The sequence below is a fragment of the Myxine glutinosa genome, chromosome 5 (assembly GCF_964187855.1).
Source record: "Myxine glutinosa chromosome 5, kmMyxGlut1.1, whole genome shotgun sequence".
Taxonomy (NCBI): Eukaryota; Metazoa; Chordata; class Myxini; order Myxiniformes; family Myxinidae; genus Myxine; species Myxine glutinosa.
The window spans coordinates 210,229,158-210,254,288 of record NC_136265.1 but is presented as its reverse complement, the minus strand read 5'-3'; the positions used below and the strand labels follow the sequence as shown (position 1 = coordinate 210,254,288).

The following is a 25,131-nucleotide window of genomic DNA, read 5'->3' as shown; positions in this document are numbered from 1 at the left end:
ATGGATTTGAACTTGGGTTCACCTACATTTTGAGCCTTCAGAGGTGCAGATGGCAACACTAACAGTCAAGCCCTCACCATTCCATCATCAACACTCTCATCCTCTTTTGTCGAGTATTTGAACGATGCTCGTGGAAATTGTTCGAGAAAGAAAGAGCACCATTGTTATTCAACCGGTCAATTGGATTACTGCATTTATAGCTTTCCCATCTCAGCAATGCCCACCACGAGTGCCCCTCTCTCGGCGTATTTATAATGTGCTCGGACGGCCAACGGTCCCGAGCCAATAGCCGGCCTGCCAGGCACTTACGAAAAGCTCGGGGGACAAGAGACACTTTTTATCCACAAAGGTTACAACGAGTAGCACACACCGGAGGTTTACAGCGGGCTCTTCGCTACATAAAGGCACCATGAGCGGGTAAGTATCGTCACAAATGTACTAAAGCAATAATAATGATGATTGCTTCTCTTATATTGTGGATCAAAAGCATTGTAATAACCGCACAACGGGTTGTTCGTAGTAATTGCAAATCTCAAGCAATCTTTGATATTTACATTTGTAAAATTTACTTCCATCTTGTCCGTTGCGCTCGGATTAATCACGTATTTATTACATTTGCAAAGTATTGATTATTTTACTGTGAACGTCATTCGCTACTTTTACTGCGTAATTTCAAACATCAATCGTATTCAAAACACCCTCAGAATAGGTGATTGATCTCCCTTATGCAAATAACTATCTTACCATTAATTGTGTGTATCCGTACAATTATCAATTATTACCTCTGCCACTGAAGGTGGATATGTTGGTTGTTTTCACCCCTATCTGTCTGTCTGTCTGTCTGTCTGTCTGTGAACACGAAATCTCAAAAAGTTCTTGACGGATTCGGCCTAAACCTGATGCACAGCTTGGGTGTCTGACAAGGAAGAATTAATTCGATTTTGGTGAAGATCTGAATCTGGATCCAGATACGATGTTTTAAAAAGTGATTCTTTACCATTGATTGATGGGGTAAAAACGATACATAGCACGATATTTCAAAAAGTTAAAGATGGACTCGGACGAGACTTGGTGGACAGGTTGTATGTCTGACAAGGAAGAACTGATTCGATTTTGGTTGAAGATCCAGATCCGGATCAGAGATTTTTTTAAAACTTCAAAGTGAATCTTCAGCATTGAGTGATAGGGCCAAGAAGGATAGTTGTGGATGACTTAGGGCAAAACTTTGTAGATGAGTTGGGTAAACGACAAGAACAATCGGATTAGATTTTGGTTCAGGTCCGAATCCAGAACTCGCCTTTCAGTGAATACAAAACGTATAAACTCTTCTTGCTGGCGCAGGTACGCTCTCCTCTACTGAGTACCGTTGCATAGTTTTAATGGTAATGATGTATGTGGTCAGTAATTAGTGATTTTGTAAGAATCACTTCATCTTCCTCTACTCATCCTTCACTGAAAAGTGAATTCATTTTAAGACATAGAAATGTTTCCAGGAAACGATTTACTTTGCCATACTATATTATGTTATAGTATTTTGTATAGGTATTTTTGTAAAGAGTTCAGGTATTATTTTTGTACTTTGATCAACGGAATTATATTGTGTTCTTTGCAGGTTTAGATTAAACCAAATGTTCACAACCAAAGGTTATTTATCCGAAACTCTTGCTCAATGAAATCATTGATTGGGGTGACAATTTCATGGCCTCGAGGTACGCACAGAAGTATAAAACACACTCGCCTCTGCAAAGTCCTTACGAGATTGATGGCATCGCAAATCGAGGGTTTCAGAGACACAAAGCAAGCGTCCAAACAGCGGTTTATTCCAGGAATTGATGACACCGGAAAAAGCACGCGGGGCGCCCAACAGGTGGCGGAACTCGGAAAAGGATATGACGTCACAGTATCTTACAATTCCCCCCTTCAAGATCAAGGTGCGTCGGCGCACGACATTTGCGGCTCCAACGCCTAACAACAACCAGCCGTTTGGTCATGACACCGCTCACAGTGGGTGAAACATCCTCGACTGGAAGGCCATTGTTTGGGGACGTTTCTGGTAAGGGTTCTGGAGGTGCAGGTGCGGTTACGAGGGGCGATAAAGGCACTCTCTCGGATGGTTGAACAGTTAGCGGTACAAATACAGGTGGGTCTGCTGGTTTGGTGTGACGCAACCTGAGTTGATCAAGGTGCTTCCGCTGAAGTCTACCATCAGACAGTTTGGCTCGGAAAATCTGACTTCCAACTCTCGATAATTACCCCAGACAACCACCTCTCACCCAGGCCGTCATTGAGAACAAACAGGATCATTTACATTAATTTCACAATTCACAGACGTACGGTTGTGATCATGCTTCTACTGAAATTTCTTCAATTTAACATTGGCCACTGTATCTGGGTGTACGAGTGACAATCTTGTCTTTAACTCGCGGCCCATTAACAATGCAGGAGAACGACCAGGAGCATGATGCGGTCATGTGCGATAACTCAATCGGACTCGGGCCGAGCGAGTCTGTATGGTCCCTTCCGTAACACGCTTTACTCCACTCTTCACGATCTGAACGGCTCTCTCAGCCTGGCCGTTCCTGCAGGCTTGTATGGAGCAGAGGTATTATGCTTGATGCCATTTTGCTTGCAAAAGCTCAGGAACTCTGCACTGGTATAAGATGAGCGGTTGTCCGATACAATGCAATCAGGAATACCATGAATGGCGAACATACTGCAGTGGGCTTCGATTGTAATGACCGAGCCTGTAGAGGGTACAACAAGAGCCTCAATCCACTTTGAGTGGGCATCAACGACGACAAGGAACAACTTACCTAAGAAGCATGATCAATGTGTAACCTCGACCAAGGTTTAAATGGCCAGGACCACATTTCAAGTGGTGCTTCCGGGAGTGACTTAGCATTAACCTGACATGTATGACAATGACGTACGCAGGTTTCTATGTCATCATCTAACTTTGGCCACCACACGTGAGCTCTGGCTACAGTTTTCATAGTGACCATCCCAGGGTGAGCATCATGTAGTTCTGACAATATTGTCTCACATAGTTTAGGTGGGATGATTATACGACTCCACCAAAGGAGGCAATCCACGTCAACTGATAACTCTTCCTTCCTGTTTAGATACGGTTTAGCTTCACTTGTACAAGATGACCAATCACCCGACAGGACACAGCGTCTGACATGCGACAATGTAGGATCGTCGCTCGTACCTCTTGCAATTTGCTTGGCCGGTGCTTTCTCATGAACCTGAGACAGCAGTTAAACAACATTACCCGGTAGAGGGTGGTTCCTCAGTGGTTTGCGGAAGCGGTAGATGACTCGATGCGTCTGCACGATACATTTCACATCCTGGCCTGTACACAAGCCTGTAGTCATAACCAGCAATGGTTAGAGCCGAATGTTGCACCCGACACCAGATGAAGTTGGTGATACTGCCTTATCCTCCCCCAACAGACCGAGGAGGGGTTTGTGGTTAGTTTCCAATTTGAAATGCAGGCCATAAAGGTACTGGTGCATTTTACCTACTCCAAAAATGTAAGAAAGTGCCTCATGGTCAACCTGCCCGTACCGACGTTCCGTACTTGACAGTTTCCTCGATACATATGCAACAGGTTGCAAAAGACCGGCATCATTTGTTTACAATACACAAAAACAACAACAACAGGCATTTTAAGGCCATTTTCCCTGCTGGAGGCCGGGGATAGCCTTGCGGTCCCCATGAAAGTCTTCTCCATTTTGCCCAATTTTCTGCATCTCCCCTTGTTCACCCCCTTGCCCGCATTTCTTCTGCCACCACCTTTTGCCAAGTCTTTCTCGGTCTTCCCCGTCCTCTACTTCCTTCTACATTCATTTCCATCACTCTTCTTTCATCTTTTCATCATCAGTCACTTTCATCCTTCCTCAACACATGACCAAACCATCTCAACCTCTTTCTCTTCACAGGATCCATCACAGGTTCTATTCTCATCATCTTTCACAATTCATCATTTGTCTTCTTCTCTCTGAACGATACTCCACACATCCACCGAACCATTCGCATTTTCACCCTTTCCAGACTTCGTTGCCGCTCTACGTTCATTACCCATGTCTCGCTCCCATAAATCATAACACTTCTCAAACATGCAGCATACACCTTTCCCTTCAGCTTCAACGACAATCCCCTCCTCGTCAGCACGTCACTCAGTTCCCGAAACTTCTCCCATGTGTGCAATAGTGCACAACCTAAACCGTAAGATGAACTGTCATAGCTCAACGTGAGCTCTTTTGTCGGGTCGTAATGTACAAGCAATGGTGAAGTGCATAACAGGGTTTTTGCATCCCTGAAAGCCTTCTCTGGAGCAGAACCCCATTTCCAATGAACGCCTTTGTGCAACTTTTTGTCGGAAATTACCAAAGTAGATTAACATTCCGAGAAAAGCCCGAAGCTCAGATACATTGGTGGGAGCGAGAGCGTGCTTGATAGCTTCCACTTTACCTGGTGAGGGCAAAATGCCTTTCCGCATGATGCGATGACCCAAGTACTCAACCTCAGGGGCCATGAAGACACATTTCTCACGACGGAAACGAAGGCCTGCACTGGAGAGACGGCTTAGCACTTCATTCAGGTTCTGGAGGTGTTCCTGAGCTGACCGACCGGTCACCAATACATCATCCTGAAACACAACCGTGTTGGGTACGGTTCTTCATAAGTTCTCCATTTTTCACTGGAAAATGGGCGCGGCAGACCGAATGTCAAAAGGGCATCGATTGTACACGAACAGTCCACAGTGTGTACTGATACAGGTGAAAGTTGTAGATTTGTCTGAAGATTCCATTTGTGCATATAAGCATTAGTCAGGTCTAACCTTGTGAATGTCTCACCTCCCATGAGAGCCATGAATAGGTCCTCGGCCTTGGGCAGTGGATACCCATCCAGTTTTGATTCACGATTTATGGTAGTCTTGTAGTCCCCACAGATTCAGAAGCTCCCATCAGCTTTCAGCACGGGCACAATTGGAGCAGCCCAGTTGGAGTATTCAACTGGGGCAATGAGTCCTTCATCAAGAAGATGATCGAGCTCCTGCTCAATTTTTGCTCGCATCATATACGGTACAGGTCTTGCCCTATGGAAAATAGGCCGAGCCTCAGCATCCAGATTCATCTTAATCTTGGTGCTTTTAAAAGTGCCCACACCATCACAAAATAGATCAGGATACTTGTCGACAATCAATGCGCATCCAGCACTGATGGACACACGGTTCACATTATGCTAGTTGAATCTAATGACCTTTAACCAGTCGCTGCCAAACAAAATTGGACCCTTGCCCTTTATGACAAGAAACGGTAAAGCGTGGGACGCACCATCGTACTCAACAGACACAATGTCTGAGCCAATCACAGGCAGAATTTTGTTGCTATATGTCTTCAGTTTAGTCGGCACAGGTGTGATCTCTGTAACCCCACCCTGTGGATACAGTGTGGTGAACATGTCCTCACACATGATAGACCTCGAAGCACCAGTATCGATCTCCATTTCCACAGGGGAATTATCTATTGTCACTGTCACAACAAACGGAGGTTCAGTGTTCCTGGTGTCCACAGAGAAAACTGAATAATTCTCACCTTCGACTGTGGTAGCGCCTGATGTTCTATTGGTTACGTGAAGCATGTGATCAGTTGGTTTTGCGTTGTCATTGCCGACATCAACATGGTGAGTGGAAGAGGTGGGTCGTCTGGGAGATCGGGCTTGCAGATGCCTCCTCTTCCCACAGGTGTGGGACGTGAATTGTTTATAACGACATTGATTGGAATGCGCCATGTCCACTACCGCAACGCCAGCAGGTCATGCCGCCAGTTTTCTTGGGACGGTACGTCTTGCTGGCAGATGGAGGTGGAGAAATCCGACACTTTGGAAGTTGTGACTCTGTGCACATCCGGCATTGATCTTCTGATGACCCATAGATCCTCATCAGCTTGCATACACGCGGTGGCAATGTCGGTAACCTTCTTGAGGTCTGGATCTGTCTCTGAGAACAGTTTATGCAAGATGAATCACTGTTAATTCCAATCATAAACAAGTCTCTCACCATCTCGTCCAGTCTTGTGCCAAACTCGGTGTTCAGCCAGACGTCTGAGATCAGCTCCAAACTCAGTGTTCAGCCAGACGTCTGAGATCAGCTCCAAACTCAGTGTTCAGCCAGACGTCTGAGATCAGCTCCAAACTCACAGTTTTCACCAAGACGTCTGAGATCAGCTCCAAACTCACAGTTTTCATCCAGATGTCTGAGATCAGCTCCAAACTCACAGTTTTCACCCAGATGTCTGAGATCAGCTCCAAACTCACAGTGTTCACCCAGACGTCTGAGATCAGCTCCAAACTCACCGTTTTCACCCAGACGTCTGAGATCAGCTCCAAACTCACAGTGTTCAGCCAGACGTCTGAGATCAGCTCCAAACTCACAGTGTTCACCCAGATGTCTGAGATCAGCTCCAAACTCACCGTTTTCACCCAGACGTCTGAGATCAGCTCCAGACTCACTCTCCGATTGGCCCTCACTACTTTGTTGTGTTTAAAACGTGTACCTTGCTTGACACGGTTTTCCCCGGCTTGGGTTTGTCGTGTCTCTGCACCAACTCAACCAGTGCAGCATATGACTTGTCGCGGGTTTATTCGGGTGATTGGAGATCCTTCATCAAACTGTAAGTCTGGGATCCGCACATAGTCAGCAAAATAGTACAAAACTTCGAGGTGAATCATCAGCGCCATCAATTCCGTTATGTTACGGATTTGTCACTTCCGTTGTTGTGGTTTTGCATCCACTGTAAATATTTCTGATTCAATGTACTATTATTGTGTTCAAAAGGTTTATTGTTCATGAACTATTGTCAAAAGGTAAAAAAGTTAATGCTTAAAGGAAACAGGAAACCGGATCGGGAAATGGACGACGAGGAGGAAGAAGAAGAAAGAGGGCGGGGCGAGGTAAAGTCGGACAAGGAGCTGGTTGCTTTGCGGCCTGGATCGAACGTTGTCGAGCAAGAGTCACTGGCAAACTTTTGGGTTTCCGGGAAAGGAATTCCTGTGACAGAGTTGTCATCGCAGTGATTGATCAACCTGAGTGTCAGGTTTTTGGGCGTTGGATTCTGAGGAATCATCGTCGGGTCGGTGCGTCTCGAGAACGAGCCGTCGGCCATTTTGACTCACGTGCTTCGCGCGTCGAGCAAACTTTCCTTGCTTCATCAGCCGTTTCCACCGCTTTCAGACGTATGTGTTGTGTGTGTGTGCACCGAGGCTTTTGAAGATTGCTTTGCGGTTTGCCGACTGTGAGCCGTGAAAGTTCGTACTCGAGGGTGTGACTTCCCCGTCGCCTGGAGAGGGGGGGGGGGGCCTTTGGATTTCCCAATCGCCTTGAGTGCGTTTTGACGCAGCTGTTGGCCGCGTGACCCTTTGCGCTGTTTTGGCTGCGGACGCCTTTGTGCAGTTTTGGCGGCGTGACTGGGCCTGTCACCTGAACGTGATTCGGGTTTCGATTCAACATTGTTCTGATGATCGCTGGAGGGGATCAACTCTGAGCTCGAAGTTGGGAATATAGAGACATTGGGGAATGTTCTTTTTCACTCACTTGGAGCACAGTGAGAGTTACCTTATGCTAGCTGATGGTACCATTATAAGATATACATTGATTGTACTGTTGATTGCTATTAATATATAACATAAAAATAACCACCTTTAGAGGCCATTTTTCCCCGCAAAGCGGGGGTTGGCCTTTTTCGGGAACCATGGTTGTTGTTGTTTTTTGGTCCCCTTTTTGAAGCAATGTTTTACGGCCGAATGCCCTTCCCGACGCCAACCCTTTTTGCCGCCTTTAACGACAAACAGGGAATTATCAGTGAACTGGTACTCAATTAGCCGACCTCGGAAGGATGACAGGCTGAGTCAACCCCCCTGGCGTTAATTCAGCGATTGACCGGGATTCGAGCCCAGGATCCTAGGATCCTAAGCCGGCACCCTAGCCGCTAGCCCAACACCAGGGATATTAATGTTGTACTGTTATTCTTGTGTGATTTTTAATACAATATTTGTTGTTGGTAACAATTGGTGTGGTTTCACCATTGTTTTTGACACAGAATAACACATTTTTCTGCCGTGACTCCTCTTGGGGCTCGGAGGTACACCGTGACCAGGGGGTCGGGGAGGAGCACGTAACAATTAGCAACGAAATACTTGTCCAGTCTCTCGCAAAAATCAACCCAGTCATCTGAACTCAGTTTGAATTCACTCAAACAGCGATTTATACCCGGAAGTGATGACACCGGAAAAAGCACTCGGGGTGCCCAACATGTGGCGGAGCCCGGAAAAGGATATGACATCACAGTATGTTACAGCCTCGAAGCTCTCCAGCCTGAGTTCGAATCCCAACCCAACTATAAACTGCCATCCTGGTGCTCCACACGCAGGGTGATTCATCAAATTTGTGTGATGTCCATGGATGAACGTTAAGCAGGTGTCCCGTCTGCCAGCATTAGTTGGTATAATTGTGGAAGTTAAAGATCCCACAGTGTCTGTTGTGAAGAGGAGGTGAGCTATTGCTGGAACCCTGAACAAATGACAAATTTCTGCCCTAACCGGCTACAGGGGGCACTGCATCAGTGGCACATCTGTAACTTCATGATGCTATGCAATGATGCTTGAGCCTTTGTATATAAGAAGAAATTGCTGCAGTGCTGATGACATATATCAGAGTGGTTTGTTTACATAATCAAGGCTTGAGGAAGAGCTGAGGCTCCTGTACGTGAACAAAAATAGTTGGAAACAAGATAATAGATCATTTTCATTTAACCCACCCATTTCCCCCCAAAAACAACTACATTTGGTGTATTGTAACATTTTATCATGTTATACTCTTCCACAGGTGTGGTAGAATGCACTCGCTGATGTTTGCCATAATACTGGTCACTCTGTTGTCTCATGGTCACTGCAATGGAAAGCTGCCATGCGTCTCACCCTGCAACTGCTCAGAGCTCACGATAGCTGGTGGTTCCACTGCAGATTGTCACAATAAAAGACTCATTTCCATCCCGGTGGGCTTGCCAGGAGATACACGTGTCCTACGGCTTGGTGAGGCTTTCAACACTATCTGTGGTTCAATTAATAATCATACATGCATACATGATACATGCATGATACATACATACACACTTACATGATACACACATACTTACTTACATGATACATACATACATACATACATACATACTACATACATACATGATACATACATACATAAGGGTACCTACAGTGCATTCAGAAAGTATTCAGACCCCTTAACTTTTTTCACAGTTTGTTATGTTGCAGCCTTGTGCTGTAATCGTTTAAATTCATTTTTTCCCTCATCAATCTACACTCAATACCCCATAATGACAAAGAGAAAACAGGATTTTAGAAAGTTTTGCAAATTTATTAAAAAGAAAAAACTGAAATATCACATTTACATAAGTATTCAGACCCTTTCCTGTGACACTTGAAATTTAGCTCAGGTGCCTCCCATTTCTCTTGATCATCTTTCAGATGTTTCTACACCTTGATTGGAGTCAACCTGTGGTAAATTCAATTGATTGGACATGATTTGGAAAGGCACACACCTGTCTAAATAAGGTCTCACAGCTGACAATGCATATCAGAGCAAAAACCAAGCCATGAGGTCGAAGGAACTGCCTGCAGCGCTCAGAGACAGGATTGTGTCGAGGCACAGATCTGGGGAAGCCTACAAAAAAATCTCTGTTGCATTGAAGGTTCCCAAGAGCACAGTGGCCTCCATAATTCTTAAATGGAGGAACTTTGGAACAACCAGGACTCTTCCTAGAGCTGGCCGCCCGGTCAAACTGAGCAATCGGGGGAGAAGGGCCTTGGTAAGAGAGGTGACCAAGAACCCGATGGTCACTCTGGCTGAGCTCCAGAGATCCTGGGTGGAGATTGGAGAAACTTCCAGAAGGACAACCATCACTGCAATACTGCACCAATCTGGGCTTTATGGCAGAGTGCCCAGACGGAAGCCAAACAGTTCAATCTTGGTTTCATCAGACCACAGAATCTTGTTTCTCACAATCTGAGAGTCCTTTAGGTGCTTTTTTGCAAACTCCAAGTGGGCTTTCATGTGTCTTTCACTGAGGAGAGGCTTCCAACTTTACACACCTTGATTGGGCAATATTTGCCCACTCTTCTGTACAAAACTGTTCAAGCTCAGTCAAGTTGTGTGGGGAGCATTAATGGACAGCAATATTCAAGTCATGCCACAGATTTTCGATTGGATTTAGGTCGGGGTTCTGACTGGGCCACTCAAGGACATTTGTCTTTTTGTTCCTTATCCACTCCAGTGTAGCTTTTGCTGTGTGTTTCAGGTTGTTGTCATGCTGAAAGGTGAACTTTCATCCCAATTTCAGCTTTCTTTCAGAGGGAAGCAGGTTTTAAAAAGCAGGAAACCAAAAGTTTTTTTTAATTATTAAAGACAATATGAATCATGAACATGTTCTTTCCTCAGCAATAATCAAAACATACCTTTCTTTCATGATAAATGACACATTGATCAGTTTATAAATGTATGTGTTGCACTATAACAGTATTCCGGTGTGATGGTGCAGGGTGATGAGGTAAATGGATCAGAGCAGAGTCGCCATTCCAATTCCAAATTATTTTACTGGAATAATAATCAAAGATGCACAACATGAGATGCCGGCCTGGTGCATTCAAACACAATATTCGCGGCAACCGGATGTGTTGTAAGAACAGTGGTGTTGTTCACCGTTCAATTAATCATGCACAGAATGCTTGCATCTATATAATAATACCGTAAGGACTCGACTTTGTTATCCCTTTTACGCTGCACACAGTGACCCGATGCCCACGGCACTAATGCATTTTCGATCTACGAACCGCGCTCTTTGTTTATCACGTACAGCCACACTCGAAAAATCTGAATTAGTCGACTTTGGGGCCAAAAAGCATCCGATTAACGGCCGATACGACGCCATCTTACGACGCCATCTTACGACGCCATCGTATTGGCGTCTGCTGGGCGAAGGCGATGCGAGCCGTCCGCTGATTGGACAGTCGCGTGGTGTGAACATGGCTGGTGTGAACCAAATGGTCTTTTTATTCCCTTGAACATTTTAAATTAGGATATATAAGGAAACGTCTTTATCGTCATTTTAATAAAGTTAAATGGAGTGACGTTGCGATACTCGGGGTGCGTTGCATAAATCCTCGTAACTCAGAGAGGTGTAGCAGGTGGCGAGACGTAACACTCCCAGAATGGCGCTGTGCCGATTCCTATTACGAATCCATTCATTTTTCAAAAGTATATCGTAGCGTTGTCATTTAAGTAGATTGCAATAAATACGTTGTTCATATACGCACTCTTCATTCTCATCTTTCTTCCTAACTCTTACTCGGACAAGGAAAGCCCCAATGCCATCCATAATGGTACACTCTATCCATACACCACATCCTCCCTTCCGTGGATGTTGCACGGGCATGGCCATGAACAGGCTAACAGTGCTGCAGTGTGCGTGCCGGAGTGCCAGGTAACGGCTGTGCCAAGGGATGGAGTGTCGGAGATTATAAAAAGGATCTTTCATTTTAGGGCGTGTATTTTAGGGTAAACTGTGACGGAGGATCAAAGGGGTGAGGAGGAAACAGAGTAGGGTGGGGGTTCGGAGGGGATCGATCATTAGAGAGCCACAAAAAGGAGTTCTATAAAACGTTTACCATTTGGCGCGCTTTCTTTCCCTCCACCACCAAAGGTGGATGGAGGTTGTGTTTTCACCTCCACCTGGCTGTTTGTCTATGAACAGGATATCTCAAAAAGTTGTGGATGGATTCGGACGAAACTTGGTGACCAGGTTAGGTATATGACGAGGATGAATTGATTCAATTTTGGTGAAGATTGGAATCCGGATCCGGATACGGGAATTTTTAATTTATTAAGCGATTCATGACCATTGAGAGATGGGGCCCTAAAACGATATATAGCATATTTCAAAAAGTTGTGTACGAGTCGATTAAATGAGTTGTTTAGATGACAAGAACAAGCTGATTCGATTTTGGTTCATGTCGGATCCAGATCCAGCCTATCAGTGGATACGAATCATAAAATGTCCACCTGGCGGAGGTATGCGCTCTACTGAGTGCCACCACTGAGTGGACAATCCAGAGCATGCATTTGTGCCTGTGTCGGCGATCGTTGTGCATATCCGCACTCTTCATTCTCATCTTTCTTCCTAACTCTTACTCGGACAAGCAAATCCCCTATGCCATCCATAATGGTACACTCTATCCATACACCACATCCTCCCTTCCGTGGATGTTCCACGGGTTTCGGCTAGTTAATCCTAATATCCCAACAAATAACATCGCTAACCAAACAACGTAATCAATCACGGTATCACTGCACCATCATTGTCCCCAGAACACATTTGGTATGATGGATTGACAGAGATGGTTTGACTAAATGCTTCCATTGTTCCCTGAGTTTGTAGGCCTTAACTAATAACAACCCAATAATGCACTATGCGAATTTACTTGCAACATCTATCTATAATTCCAGCAATCTCTGTGTGTGTGTGTGTGTGTGTGTGTGTGTGTGTGTGTGTGTGTGTGTGTGTGTGTGTGTGTGTGTGTGTGTGTGTGTGTGTCTGTGTGTGTGTTTGTCTGTGACCGCTGTTTCTCGACAACTACCGGTCCGATATACTTTAAACTTGCCAGGTATATTGCTGGGGACCCGAGGATGTGCCTTTTCAAGGTTTTAAATTAATCGCAGAAGTAGTTACCGAGCTATGTCCAAAAAACGATTCAACCAATCAGAGAGCAGCGAGCTATCACGTGTGCCGAACGTGGCGAACACACTCTGCCTCGGATGGCACATTTGAGAGCGTATTCATTTATTTCCCGTCGGAAAACTATGTTGCCGTTAAACTATGTTTTAAAACTAATTAAAACTAATTTGCGATTCATCGTAACTGCGATTTGCGACCTTCCGGACAGTGAGGACTGCACCTCCGCAGCCAATCACAGAACGCGTTATTGCGTAGGCGTGGCCGATGTGAGAGCGAGCAGCGAGCTGAGCCCAGCGCGTGCGCCATTACGGTACGTAATTCGATTTCTTCCGGAGAAAATAATAATTTCTCGATTTCTTATGCGCATTATTTCTCCCAATTCAGTCAGAGCGAAGGGCGGAAGCGAAGAGCGTTGTTTTTTTTGTTTACGGGCGTACGGGCGGGGTAGAGCGTACGGGTAGCGTTTTTTTTTTTTTTTGGCACATTTGAGAGCGTATTCATTTATTTCACGTTGGCAAACTATGTTGCCGCTATGTTGGCGTTAAACTATGTTTTAAAACTAATTTGCGATTCTTTCGCTTTCCTGCGCATTTGTGCACGCTATGGCGATTTCTTTACCAAACTCCGCAAGCCGTTAGCTTTGGACCAAACCATTTCATGTAAATAGAGGGGGGGGATTGTCACCGTACTCGCAAGCCGTTAGCTTTGGACCAAACCATTGCATGTAAATAGAGGGGGGGGGATATACTTTTAGAGATATATATAGTACGGGCATGCCCTAGTTGATAATAAACTGAACAACATCGTGCCTCAATATTCACTATTTTGAGAGAAATCGATCCATACCTGGAATAACAATCAAAGATGCACAACATGAGATGCCGGCCTGGCGCATTCAAACACAATATTCGCGGCAACCGGATGTGCTGTCAGAACAGTGGTGTTGTTCGCGGCAGATGGTCCGAGGCTGCATCTCCACTCATTATTATTATTCGGACTGGTTTCTGAGTTTTAATATTAATCTCGTCATTATTCTGAATTGTATAATAATCGCAGATATAAAACAGGAGATGCAGGCTTGGTGCCTTCCGATACGCCGTTCGCGGCAACTGAGGCGCTGTAAGAGCAACTGTGTTGTTAACACCCGGTGGTCTGCGGTTGCATCTCCACTCTTCGTGATCATTCAGGCTGCCTTCTGCGTTTTAATATTAATCTCATCATTATTTTGAGGTTTTTTTTATGGGGTGGTAGTAATGAAAATGGGGGTCGTAGTTTTTCTCGTAACATATTATGTAAACTCGACAACGCTCATGAATGTCCAAACGTTTTCTTCGAGCGGTCTATAGTAGACCGCTGCCTTAATCGCACCTGAAAAACAAATGCATTACCTCATTTCCTCTGCATGGGTTGTAATCACAACGTATCTTCATTTTGTGATAAGAACACGCGTTGTGTAGTCTTCAAATGTACACCAGAGGCCTGAAGCCTGAGGCCTATAAGTTTCGACAAAATGGTGATTGTCAGGTTACAATTGTGGGTGGAGTCAGACCAGCTGTACAACCAATGGGTGTAAAGAGAGAAATAGACAGAGAATCCAGCTTCTTTAATTTAGATTACTTTGCATTCATTTCCTAATTTGCTCCCACATTCCCTACCTCAATGTTTGTGTGTAAATAATGATTGTAGTAAAGGTGGGCGCGATTCGGAAAATTTTAAGTCCGCTTACCGCTTATCCGCTCCGCCAGCCCGTGTAGTCCGATTCGCTTATCCGCTTCAGCGGCCGAAAATCTTAGAGTCCGCTTACCGCTTATCCGCTTCGATTCGATTTTTAAAAAGCGCTTCGACGTTTTTAAAGCGATTTTTGACGTTTCTAAAGGGAATTTAATGCTTTTTAAGCCTAAATAGCCATTTCTAACTACTACAAAGACAAACAAAGCTTTTAAGATCAAAAATATACATTTTTATTGAAATAAAATTTATTCAAAATGTTGTTGTTGTTGTTGACCGCCGGGTTGTGGATGTCGCTGTGCTGGGACTGCTGGTTTGCGTCACTCGTGTGCCTGTCCCTGGCACTGCCGCTGGGCTGGAGAGTCAGAAATCTCTCCATCTTGACGTTATTGCCGCTCTAGCGTCCAATAAAATATTCAGTTTTCACTTATTATTCACTTAAATAAATATTCACAATTCTAGAGTAACGGCTCAGGCTAACAGCTGATTTGGCGAATCGCGATGCGCTTTAATTTTTCGGTAGTCCGCTTACGCTTATCCGCTTCGGTTTCTGGGGGTTGTTCCGATTCGCTTATCCGCTTCAAAAACGTTAGTCCGCTGCAGCGGATAAGCGGATAAGCGGACTTTCGAAGCGGACCGCCCACCTTTGGATTGTAGCAATAGGTTTTTGGTGTTTAAGCTGAAGGTTTTATAGTTGTTGTGTATCATGTAATATGGCCCATCAAAAATTGTACCCTCATGGAAAAGGGTGGGCAGGGGGTTTTGGGGTGAATATAAACCGTTTTGCATCTTTGTCACCTCCGCCACCGAAACGTCTGTTTGTTTGTTGGTCTGTGAGCAGGTTATCTCAAAGAGTTGTGGACGGATTCGGACGAAATTTGGTTGGGTGTGCGACGAGGACAAATTGATTAGATTTTGGTGAAGATCCAGATCCGGATACTCAAATTTTTAAAAGTAATTCTTCACCATTGAGAAGTGGGGCCAAAATGATATAGAGTATGATACCTCAAAAAGTTATAAACGGATTCGGGCGACACTTGGTGGATATATTGGGTATATATGATGACGAATTATATGATGATGACTTCGTGCATCGAAGTCCTTTCCAAGGGTGTGGTGCTGACCGGGCAAATGTGGTGTGGTGCTGACCGGGCCACCGTGGTGCTGACCGGGCAAACGTGGTGTGGTGCTGACCGGGCTGACGAGGTGCTGACCGGGCAAACGTGGTGTGGTGCTGACCGGGCCGCCGTGGTGCTGACCAGGCAAACGTGGTGTGGTGCTGACCGGGCCGCCATGGTGCTGACCGGGCAAACGTGGTGTGGTGCTGACCGGGCAAACGTGGTGCTGACCGGGCAAACGTGGCGTGGTGCTGACGGGGCCCCCGCAGCCGTGATGCCTCCCCAACGCCCCCCAGAATTTCCATGTTTTAAAGGTTTCCCAGTGTGTACCCTGGATTTAGAATAGGTACACCGTATCCCTGCATGTCGTGCTAACCCTAAGAGATGACTAAGAGGGTTGGCGTCAGGAAGGGCATCCGGCCATAAAAAAAAACATTGCCTCAAAAAGAGAACCATAACAATTACAACTACATGTGGGCAGGGTACAGCCCGAAGTGGAGATCGGTTTCTGAGGTTTGGGACAGGGAATGTAGGGACAATGACAGGGAGATCAGGAGAAGTGGTGGAAGTATTGGTCAGAAGAAGAGTGGACATATGTTGTGTGCAAGAGACGAGATGGAAGGGAAGTGGTGTGAGAATGGTGAAGGGTAGGCAGGGAGAAATACAAGTTTGTGTGGCAAGGGTGCCTGGAGGGCGTGAATGGTGTTGGTGTCCTGTTTTCTGAGGAGTTTGCAGACAGTGTGGTGAGTGTGACTAGAGTGAGTGATAGGTTGATGATGGTGAAAATGATGATTGGAAAGCTCTTGGTGAACGTCATCTCGGGATATGCTCCGCAGGTTGGTCTGAGCGATGAAGAGAAGGACAAGTTCTGGTGTGCGATAGAGAAGCTGATGGAAAACGTGAAAGATGAGGAAGTTGTTGTGGTAGGAGGAGACCTAAATGGACATGTGGGAAGGAGTATGGATGGTTTTGAGGGAGTTCATGGGGGTTACGGATATGGTGTGAGAAATGGAGAAGGTGAAAGGATTTTGGAGTTTGCTGATGGAGCTGATTTGTTGATTTGTAATACTCAGTTCCAGAAAGAGGATAATAAGCTTGTTACATACACGTCAGGTGGGTCGACGACAACCGTTGACTACCTGATGGTGCCTAGGCGAGATAGGGGGCACCTCCGGGACACAAAGGTGATCCCGGGGGAGGAGGCTGTTTCACAGCACCACTTGGTTGTCTGCGACATAAGGCTGAAAGGTGCGAGGAGAGCTCGGCGGGTGAAGTACCAACCGAGAATGAAGGTGTGGAGGTTGACAGAGGTGACAGTAAGGGAGGCATTAAAAGAGAGGCTGAGTAGGGTAGAGGATGACGTGGTTGAGCTTGAAAGTGGTTGGATGTCAAGGAAAGCTAGTCTGTTGGGAGCCGTTGGTGAGGTATGTGGATGGACAAAAGGACCACCGAAGCACTCGGAAACATGGTGGTGGGATGATGAAGTTGGAAAGAGGATTGACGAGAAGAGGAAGAAGTTCAAGGAGTGGCAGAAGGTGAAGGGTACGGGAGCAGAAACAGCAGAGCATGAAATTTATAAGGCAGCCAAGAAGGCTGTAAAGAAAGAGGTAGCAAAGGCGCAGGAGGCATGGAGGAAAATGTTCGGAGAACGCTTGGATTCGGAAGAGGGTCAGAGAGCAGTATTCAGGATGGCAAAGCAGATAGCGAAAGAAATGTGTGATGTGATGGGGGTGAGTTGCTTGAAGGATGAAGTGGGACAAATTGTTGTGGACCCAGATGGAATTAAAGGAAGATGGAAAAGATATATGGAAATGCTGTTGAATACAGAGAATGAATGGGATGGCAACATGGAGAGTAACCCAGTTTTAGGACCGGCAGAGAAGATAACTGAGAAGGAAGTTGAGGAAGCGATAAAAGCAATGAAGAGTAGAAAAGCAGGAGGGCCGATGGGAGTTGTGGGAGATATGTTGAAGGCAGCAGGAAGTTGGGGTGTGAAGAGAATGACAGAGATCTGTAATCTGGCGGTGAAAGAAGGCCGCATTCCAGTGGATTGGGAAATGAGTACCCTCGTCCCTCTATACAAGGGGAAAGGTGACCCTCTAGAGTGTGGCTCGTACCGAGCGATAAAGTTATTGGAGCATGGAATGAAGGTATTGGAAAGGGTGTTGGAGAGGAGGATAAGGAAGAAAGTGAAGATCAACGAAATGCAGTTTGGATTTATGCCAGGAAGAGGACTGACAGACACGCTTTTTATTGTGAGGCAGTTGCAGGAGAAGTACATGGAGAAGAGGAAGAAGTTGTTTCTTGGGTTTGTTGATCTGGAGAAAGCATTCGATTGGGTTCCACGCAAAGTATCGACATGGGCAATGAGGAAGTTAGGAGTGGAGGAATGGTTGATCAGAGTAGTGATGGCAATGTACAAAAGAGCGCGCACAGCTGTAAGGACGAAGGAAGGGAACAATGGTGAGTTTGAGGTGAAGATGGCAGTGCATCAGGGGTCGGTACTAAATCCACTACTATTTGTAGCTGTGATGGAGGTGCTGGCTCAGAACGTAAAGGAGGGTTTACCGTGGGAGTTGTTGTTTGCAGATGATCTGGTGTTGATTGCGGAAAGTATGGATGGACTGAAGGAAAAGATGAACAAGTGGAAGAAATGTATGGAGACAAAAGGTCTGAAGGTGAATATCGGAAAGACGAAGGTGATGGCAAGTGGTAAAGCATGTGGTGAGGTGGAAAGAACTGGGAAGTGGCCCTGTGCTGTGTGCAGGAAGGGTGTCGGAGTGAACTCCATTCAATGTACAATGTGCGCTGAGTGGGTTCATCAAAAATGTAGTGGTCTGAGAGGGTCATTAACCAGTGTGGCAGCTACATTCAAATGTAAGGTGTGCACAGAGGGAGCTGCACATGGAGGAAATGTTGAGTTGGATCTTGGAGACGGCGTGAGGCTGGAAGGTGTGAAAACATTTTGCTACCTCGGAGACATGCTGAATGGAGAAGGTGGATCAGACTCGGCAACGGTTGCTGGAGTGAGATGTGCATGGAAGAGGTTTCGGGAACTGAGTGGCGTGCTGATGAGGAGGGGATTGTCGTTGAAGCTGAAGGGAAAGGTGTATGCTGCATGTCTGAGAAGTGTTATGATTTATGGGAGCGAGACATGGGTAATGAATGTAGATCAGCAACGAAGGTTGGAAAGGGTGGAAATACGAATGGTTCGATGGATGTGCGGAGTATCATTGAGAGAGAGGAAGACAAATGATGAATTGCGAAAAATGATGGGAATGGAGCCTGTGATGGATGCTGTTAAGAGGAACAGGTTGAGATGGTTTGGCCATGTGTTGAGGAAGGATGAAAGTGACTGGTTGAGAAGTGATGGAAATGAATGTAGATGGAAGTAGAGGACGGGGAAGACCGAGAAAGACCTGGCTAAAGATGGTGATCAAGGTTTTCAAGGTGATCAAGGGTAGAAAAGATCAAGGTTTTGGATGGGGGAGGATAAGAGATGGTGGTGAACAGCTGTTTTAAAGACCTGGAGGGTGGAGTGGGATTGAAGAGAGTGAGGGAGTTTGTTCCAGAGGCGGGAGAAAAGGGGAATGAAGGAGTGAAGGTGAGCAGAAAGTCTTGATTTTGGCAGTTTAACCATAAGAAGGTTGCAGGCAGATCTTGTGCGACCTGTAGGAATATTTGGGGGACAGAGCCCAGAGAGGGCTGGGGGGGCAAGGCCAGAGAGGAGTCGGTAGAAGACGGAAAGACCACCAACCTGCCTGCGGTGAGTGAGTGAAAGTCCCTTGGAGTTAGCTTCATCGCAGGAGATTCCAATGATTCTGAACGCTTTGGTTTCAACAGCGTGAAGACGGGCTAGGTGTGAGGCAGGAGCACCAGACCAGAGGGGAGAGCAGTATTCCATAGAGCTGCGGATGAAAGCCTTGTATGTGGTGAGGAGCTCAGGTGTGCCAAGGAAGGACTTCGCACGATGGAGGATGCCCAGTCGGCGACTGGCTTTGGAGGCCAGATTTGAAATGTGGTTTTCCCAGGAAAGGTCATGGCAAATAGTGAGACCCAAAAGCTTGAGTGACAGAACTTCTTGGAGAGGATTATTCAGAAAGTGGATGGGAGGGTTTGCCAGTCGGTCTTTTCGGAGAGACATCGTAAGTGTGTGAGATTTATCAGGATTGAAAGACATGTTCCATTTGTTTGCCCAGTCTGTGATTTTGTCCAGGTCTGCAGAGAGTGAGGAGGCTGCAGACTGCCGATCTGAGGGATGAGGAATGGAGCGACAGAGAGTAGAGTCGTCAGCAAAGAGATAGAGAGGATTTTCAAGAGAGTCAGAGAGATCACTGATGAAGACCAGAAAAAGCACAGGGCCCAGAACACTACCTTGGGGAACTCCAGCCTGAACAGGAAGAGGAGATGAGAGAAACCCATTCAGGGCCACACGTTGACTACGACCAGAGAGGAAGTCCGCCAGCCATGCGTGGAGATTTCCATGGATACCAAAGGAGGAGAGTTTGGTGAGAAGAGCAGGGTGCCAGACCATATCGAAGGCACGTGAAATGTCAAGGGAGACGGCTCTAATTTCCTGTTTGGCGTTGAGGACCTCCATCCATTGTTGAGAAAGCAGAAGCAGCATGTCCAGAGTAGAGTGACCAGGTCTGAAACCAAATTGATGATCAGAGATCAAGCCATTGGAGAAGAGGAAAGATTTCATATCTGAAGCAATGATGGATTCCATGACTTTGCTGATAATTGGGAGAAGGCTGATTGGTCTGTAGTTGCTGGGATCTGTTTTTGCACCTTTTTTGTGCAAAGCGGTGATGTTGGCTGATTTCCAAGCAGATGGCAGATGACCTTGAGCAAAAGAGAGGGTGAAGAGAAAAGAAAGAGGGAGTGAAAGAGCGGAAGCACATGATTTTAGGACCCGTGGGCTGATGCCGTCAGGACCAGTTGCAGAATCAGAGTCGAGGGTTGACAGAAACTTTTCCACCTTGTCAGGAGGAAAGGACACAGAGTCCAGGAGCAGCTGGGTACGACTGGGTACGGTGAGTACAGAGAGGGATGGGTTTGGGACACAAGATTTAGAGGCAAACACAGAGTTGAGGCATTCAGCTTTTAAGCTTTATCATGTTTTATGTTTTATGTGTCAGTTTGTCTTTTTGTGATCAATGTTAGCTCTTACACGAGCCTCAATCTTGTATTCAAAAAAAAAAAAGTGGATCATCATCCAGATAAGAGAATTTTTAAAAACTTTGAAAAGTGATTCTTCACCATTGAGAGATCGGGCCGAAAACGACACTTAACACGGTATTTGAAAAAGTTATGGATGGATAATGACAAAACTTGGTGGATGAGTTGGGTAAGTGACAAGAACAAGCCGATTCGATTTCGGTTCAGGTTCGGATGCAAATCAAGCCCATCAGTGGGAAAGAAAACAAAAATGGTCAGTCTCGCAGGGGTATGTGCTCCACCGAGCGCCGTGCTAGTTTGGTCTTGGTGTAGCTTTTCAAACCTCGTTTAGGAGGCATTTGCATGTTTCCTTGCACATGTATCTTTAACAGGATATGATGATGATCGATATAGACATCGAACCAGTAACTATTCGACTGTTTGTATTTCAGGAAATAATAACTTCAAGAAGCTGCCCTTCGAAGCACTCAAGAATTATCCACGAGTTGAAAGTGTGGGCTTGGAGAACAACCAGATTTCAATGATACACGGGAAAGCATTTGCTGCTTCCAAGAAAATCAAGCTGTTGAACCTTTACAGCAACGACCTCCATAATCTTCCGAACAATGTTTTTAAGTACATTCCTCGTCTTCAGTTCCTGCTTCTCGGCCTCAACCAAATCCTTGACATCAACTCCTACACATTTACAGGTCTTGAGAGCCTCACTGACTTGGACATGCCAATGAATAACCTAAGTAAGCTTCCTTCAAATGTCTTTCAGCATCTTCCCAAACTGAAGATCCTCGACTTAGCGATGAACAAAATTTCCAGCATTTCGACCGAAGCTTTCACAGGTCTTGAGGAGTTGGACTTTCTCAACCTTGCTGGAAACAAGCTGACAGATATTCAGGAGAGCACCTTCGCATCACTAACGAAGCTTGAAATGCTTGTTTTGGATAACAATGCGCTGGAGAGCCTGACGGCTGGAATGTTCCTGGGTTTGAAGAACCTTCGTGAACTGTATGTGAGCAACAATCGGCTGGAGGGACTTCCACGCGATACCTTCAAGCATGTACCACGTCTATCCAAGATGGCACTGAACAGCAACCGTCTCAAGTCCATGGATGGAGAAGCTTTGTCCAGGCTCAAAGGTAAAACAAGGTGATTGGGATGTCTGCCTTGCTCCCTAAACATAGTGCTGTGTTGGATGGACTTGAGGAAAATATGTCCAGCTTTGTATGAGCGGTGTCTAACTGTGTTGTCATTATTTTGTTTATGTCCAGTCAATGCCATTTATAATGCAAAAGTTTATCATCTGGAGATACTTGCAGTTGAAAAATTTGTATTTTGTACAATCCCATGTGTACAGAACTGTCATTGGCCTACCTACATGGTAATCCCTTGGTGTGTGACTGCAAAGTGACATCTCTCCTGAAGTGGTTGTCAAGCAGCCAGGTCAAGGCCTTTCCTGGTGCAGTGCTCCGCTGCTGGGAACCAGCCGAACACCGTGGCAAGGAGCTGAAGAGCCTGCAGCGATCACAACTCAAGTGCTTGGCCTGAAATGTTGAAAAAACAAACCACCTTTAGAGGCCATTTTTCCCCGCAAGCGGGGGTTGGCCTTTTTCGGGAACCGTGGTTGTTGTTGTTTTTCGGTCCCCTTTTTGAAGCAATATTTTACGGCCGGATGCCCTTCCTGACGCCAGCCATTTTTGCCGCCTTTAACGACAAGCAGGGAATTACCAGTGAACTGGTACTCAATGAGCCGACCTCGGAAGGATGACAGGCTGAGTCAACCCCCCTGGCGTTAATTCAGCGATCGACCGGGTTTCGAACCCAGGATCCTAGGATCCTAAGCTGACACCCTAGCCGCTAGCGCAACACCAGGGTTAATGTTGTTGAAAAACAACCCAAAAAAGGAAATCAATAACACAAATGCAGAGACAAACGAAATTGATTTTCATGTCACTGATTCACTCTTCTCACGAGACGTGGAAGGTTAATTTCCCAAATTAATAGATTGACGGTCTTGATCAGAAAGGCCAATAAATATTCCAGCCAAGTTTAGTTACATCATTATTGAGGATATTGAAAGCATTTGAAGACTTATTTTGAGCTGGTTAGGTCACGGCAATGTAAAGCAAACCTGAGTAAAGAAACATCGCTTTAACCTGCCTCCTGCTTGCTAACAGCTTTTGATTTAACAATTATTATTTTCCTCGTGGATTTGTTCAGTCTCTTTCTACACAGGGTTCTTGTTGAGGGATGTTTGACATTTTATTCTTCATTAGCCTGGTGTTGGCTTAGCGGTTAGGGTGCCGGCTTGGGATCCGAGGATCCTGGGTTCGAATCCCGGTCGATCGCTGAATTAACGCCAGGGGGGTTGACTCAGCCTGTCATCCTTCCGAGCTCGGCAAATTGAGTACCAGCTTGCTGGGATGAATGATCACGGTGTGTACCCCGATTTAGAATAGGTACACCGTATCCCTGCGCATCGTAAGAGGCGACCAAGGGTTGGCGTCAGGAAGGGCATCCGGCCATAAAAACATTGCCTCAAAACAGGGAACCATGATTGCCATGGGGCCCGCAAGGCTAACCCCTGCTCGAGCGGGGAAAATGGCCTTAAAACGATCATTCATTTTCATTCATTCACGGCGAGTGCAATGATCATGATAATCTTTCCTGATAACTATAACCTACACTCACTATAACCTACATTCAATAAAATTGATCTTACCAATGTCGTTTGTGCAGAGCACACTTCCTTATACAGTGGTGGCCACAAAGGCCCTGTGCATAATGGTGTGTCGTCTGTTACTTATTACTTGCAAAATCGAAGATTTTTCAAGTATATTGGCCGTTTGCGTTTGTTACTTGGCAATTTTCTTTTCCCCAACTATGTTGATCACTCCGGTTTGTGTGTGTGTTTGCTTGTTTGTGTGTGTGTGTGTATGTGTGTTTGCTTGTTTGTGTGTGTGTGTGTGTGTGTGTGTGTTTGTCTGTCCACTCACTTGCCTACAGGTCACAATTTGAAACCGATCTTCACAAAACTTCACTGAGGTCGTGGTCCGACAAAATCCTATATATTTTTGAGGTCAAAACGTCAACATAGGCCAAAGGTCAACCACTTTTTTCAAATTTCTAAAATCCTCAATTTTAATCCGATTGACTTGAAATTTGAATAGGATTTACATATCGGCTAACTGAATTCAACCACAAACTATTTTTGAGATCAGTGTAGGCCAAAAGGTCAACACAGGGCAAAGGTCAACCACTTTTTTCAAATTTCTAAAATCCTCAATTTTAATCCGATTGACTTGAAATTTGAATAAGATTTACATATCGGCTAACTGAATTCAACCACAAACTATTTTTGAGATCAGTGTAGGCCAAAAGGTCAACACAGGCCAAAGGTCAACCACTTTTTTTAATTTCTAAAATCCTCAATTTTCATCCGATTGACTTGAAATTTGAATAGGATTTACATAATGGCTAACTGAATTCAACCACTAACTATTTTTGAGTGTTTTGGGTCTTTGGGGTCTTCCTGGTTTTTGGGTCTTCGGGATGTTTTCGGTCTTCGGGGTCTTTGGGGTATTCAGGGGCTTTTGTGTGTTTTGGTTCTTCGGGGTATTTTGAGTCTTCAAGGTCTTTTGGGTCTTCAGGAACCTTGGTGGTTTTAAGGGTCTTGGGGGACTTAAAGGGTCGTCAAAGGTCTGAGGGGTCTCAGCAGTCTAAACGTAATTAAGAGTTCACGGACTGTGTTTTGTGTGTTAATTTTATTTTGAGAAGAAGAATAAGACGTTTGGGTCCATATAAACATAACCATGTACGTTTGCTCTATTATAAGATGTACATATATTATATTATATTATATTATATTATATATATATATATATATATATATATATATATATATATATGTATATATGTATATATATATATATATATATATATATATATATATATATATATATATATATACAGACTTGGCATTTAATATGGAATATTTTTTTGTGGGGGTGAACTTACTTTTCAAGATGTCTTAGAACCAAAAGTTCATTGGAATTATGTTGAAATTATTCTAGATTTTGTTAATGTGACGTTTAAAAGAAACAAAAACCACATTTGACATTTCGAAACAAATAAATTGATCCTTGAAAGTGATGTAAACTGATATCGAACTCAATTCATGGACAGTACTGTGTTAAACTTTTGTACGTTTTCCAGAAGTATCTCTTTATTTTGCACATTAGGCAAATTTTTTTTTAACAAAAACAAAAGTTAAATTACGACTGGGATTACGGACAGTAAAATTA

General features: G+C 45.0%; 1 protein-coding gene across 2 annotated transcripts; it reads left to right on the top strand.

Moving 5' to 3' along the window:
* Positions 1–301: 301 nt before the first annotated feature.
* Positions 302–23,553, top strand: LOC137428140 (uncharacterized). 2 transcript variants are annotated; one of them, XR_013623388.1, is made up of 5 exons: positions 302–417; positions 8,891–9,096; positions 21,268–21,966; positions 22,185–22,481; positions 23,341–23,553. XR_013623388.1 is itself a non-coding variant. In XM_078777245.1 (4 exons), the coding sequence occupies exons 1-4, from the start codon at positions 410–412 to the stop codon at positions 22,373–22,375; spliced, it is 1,104 nt and encodes a 367-aa protein (XP_078633371.1). In that variant the 5' UTR covers positions 302–409; the 3' UTR covers positions 22,376–22,980. The 2 variants fall into 2 exon arrangements, 1 of the variants encoding a protein (XP_078633371.1); XM_078777245.1 differs by lacking the exon at positions 23,341–23,553 and having other exon boundaries at positions 22,185–22,980.
* Positions 23,554–25,131: the final 1,578 nt, after the last annotated feature.

What these genes read in the sequence shown, in the direction of transcription:
- LOC137428140 (XM_078777245.1), top strand. An exon ending in TACACGTGTCCTACGGCTTG is followed by an intron (nt 9,097 to 21,267) that starts GTGAGGCTTTCA and finishes TTTGTATTTCAG; the next exon opens with GAAATAATAACTTCAAGAAG. An exon ending in AGCTTTGTCCAGGCTCAAAG is followed by an intron (nt 21,967 to 22,184) that starts GTAAAACAAGGT and finishes CCATGTGTACAG; the next exon opens with AACTGTCATTGGCCTACCTA.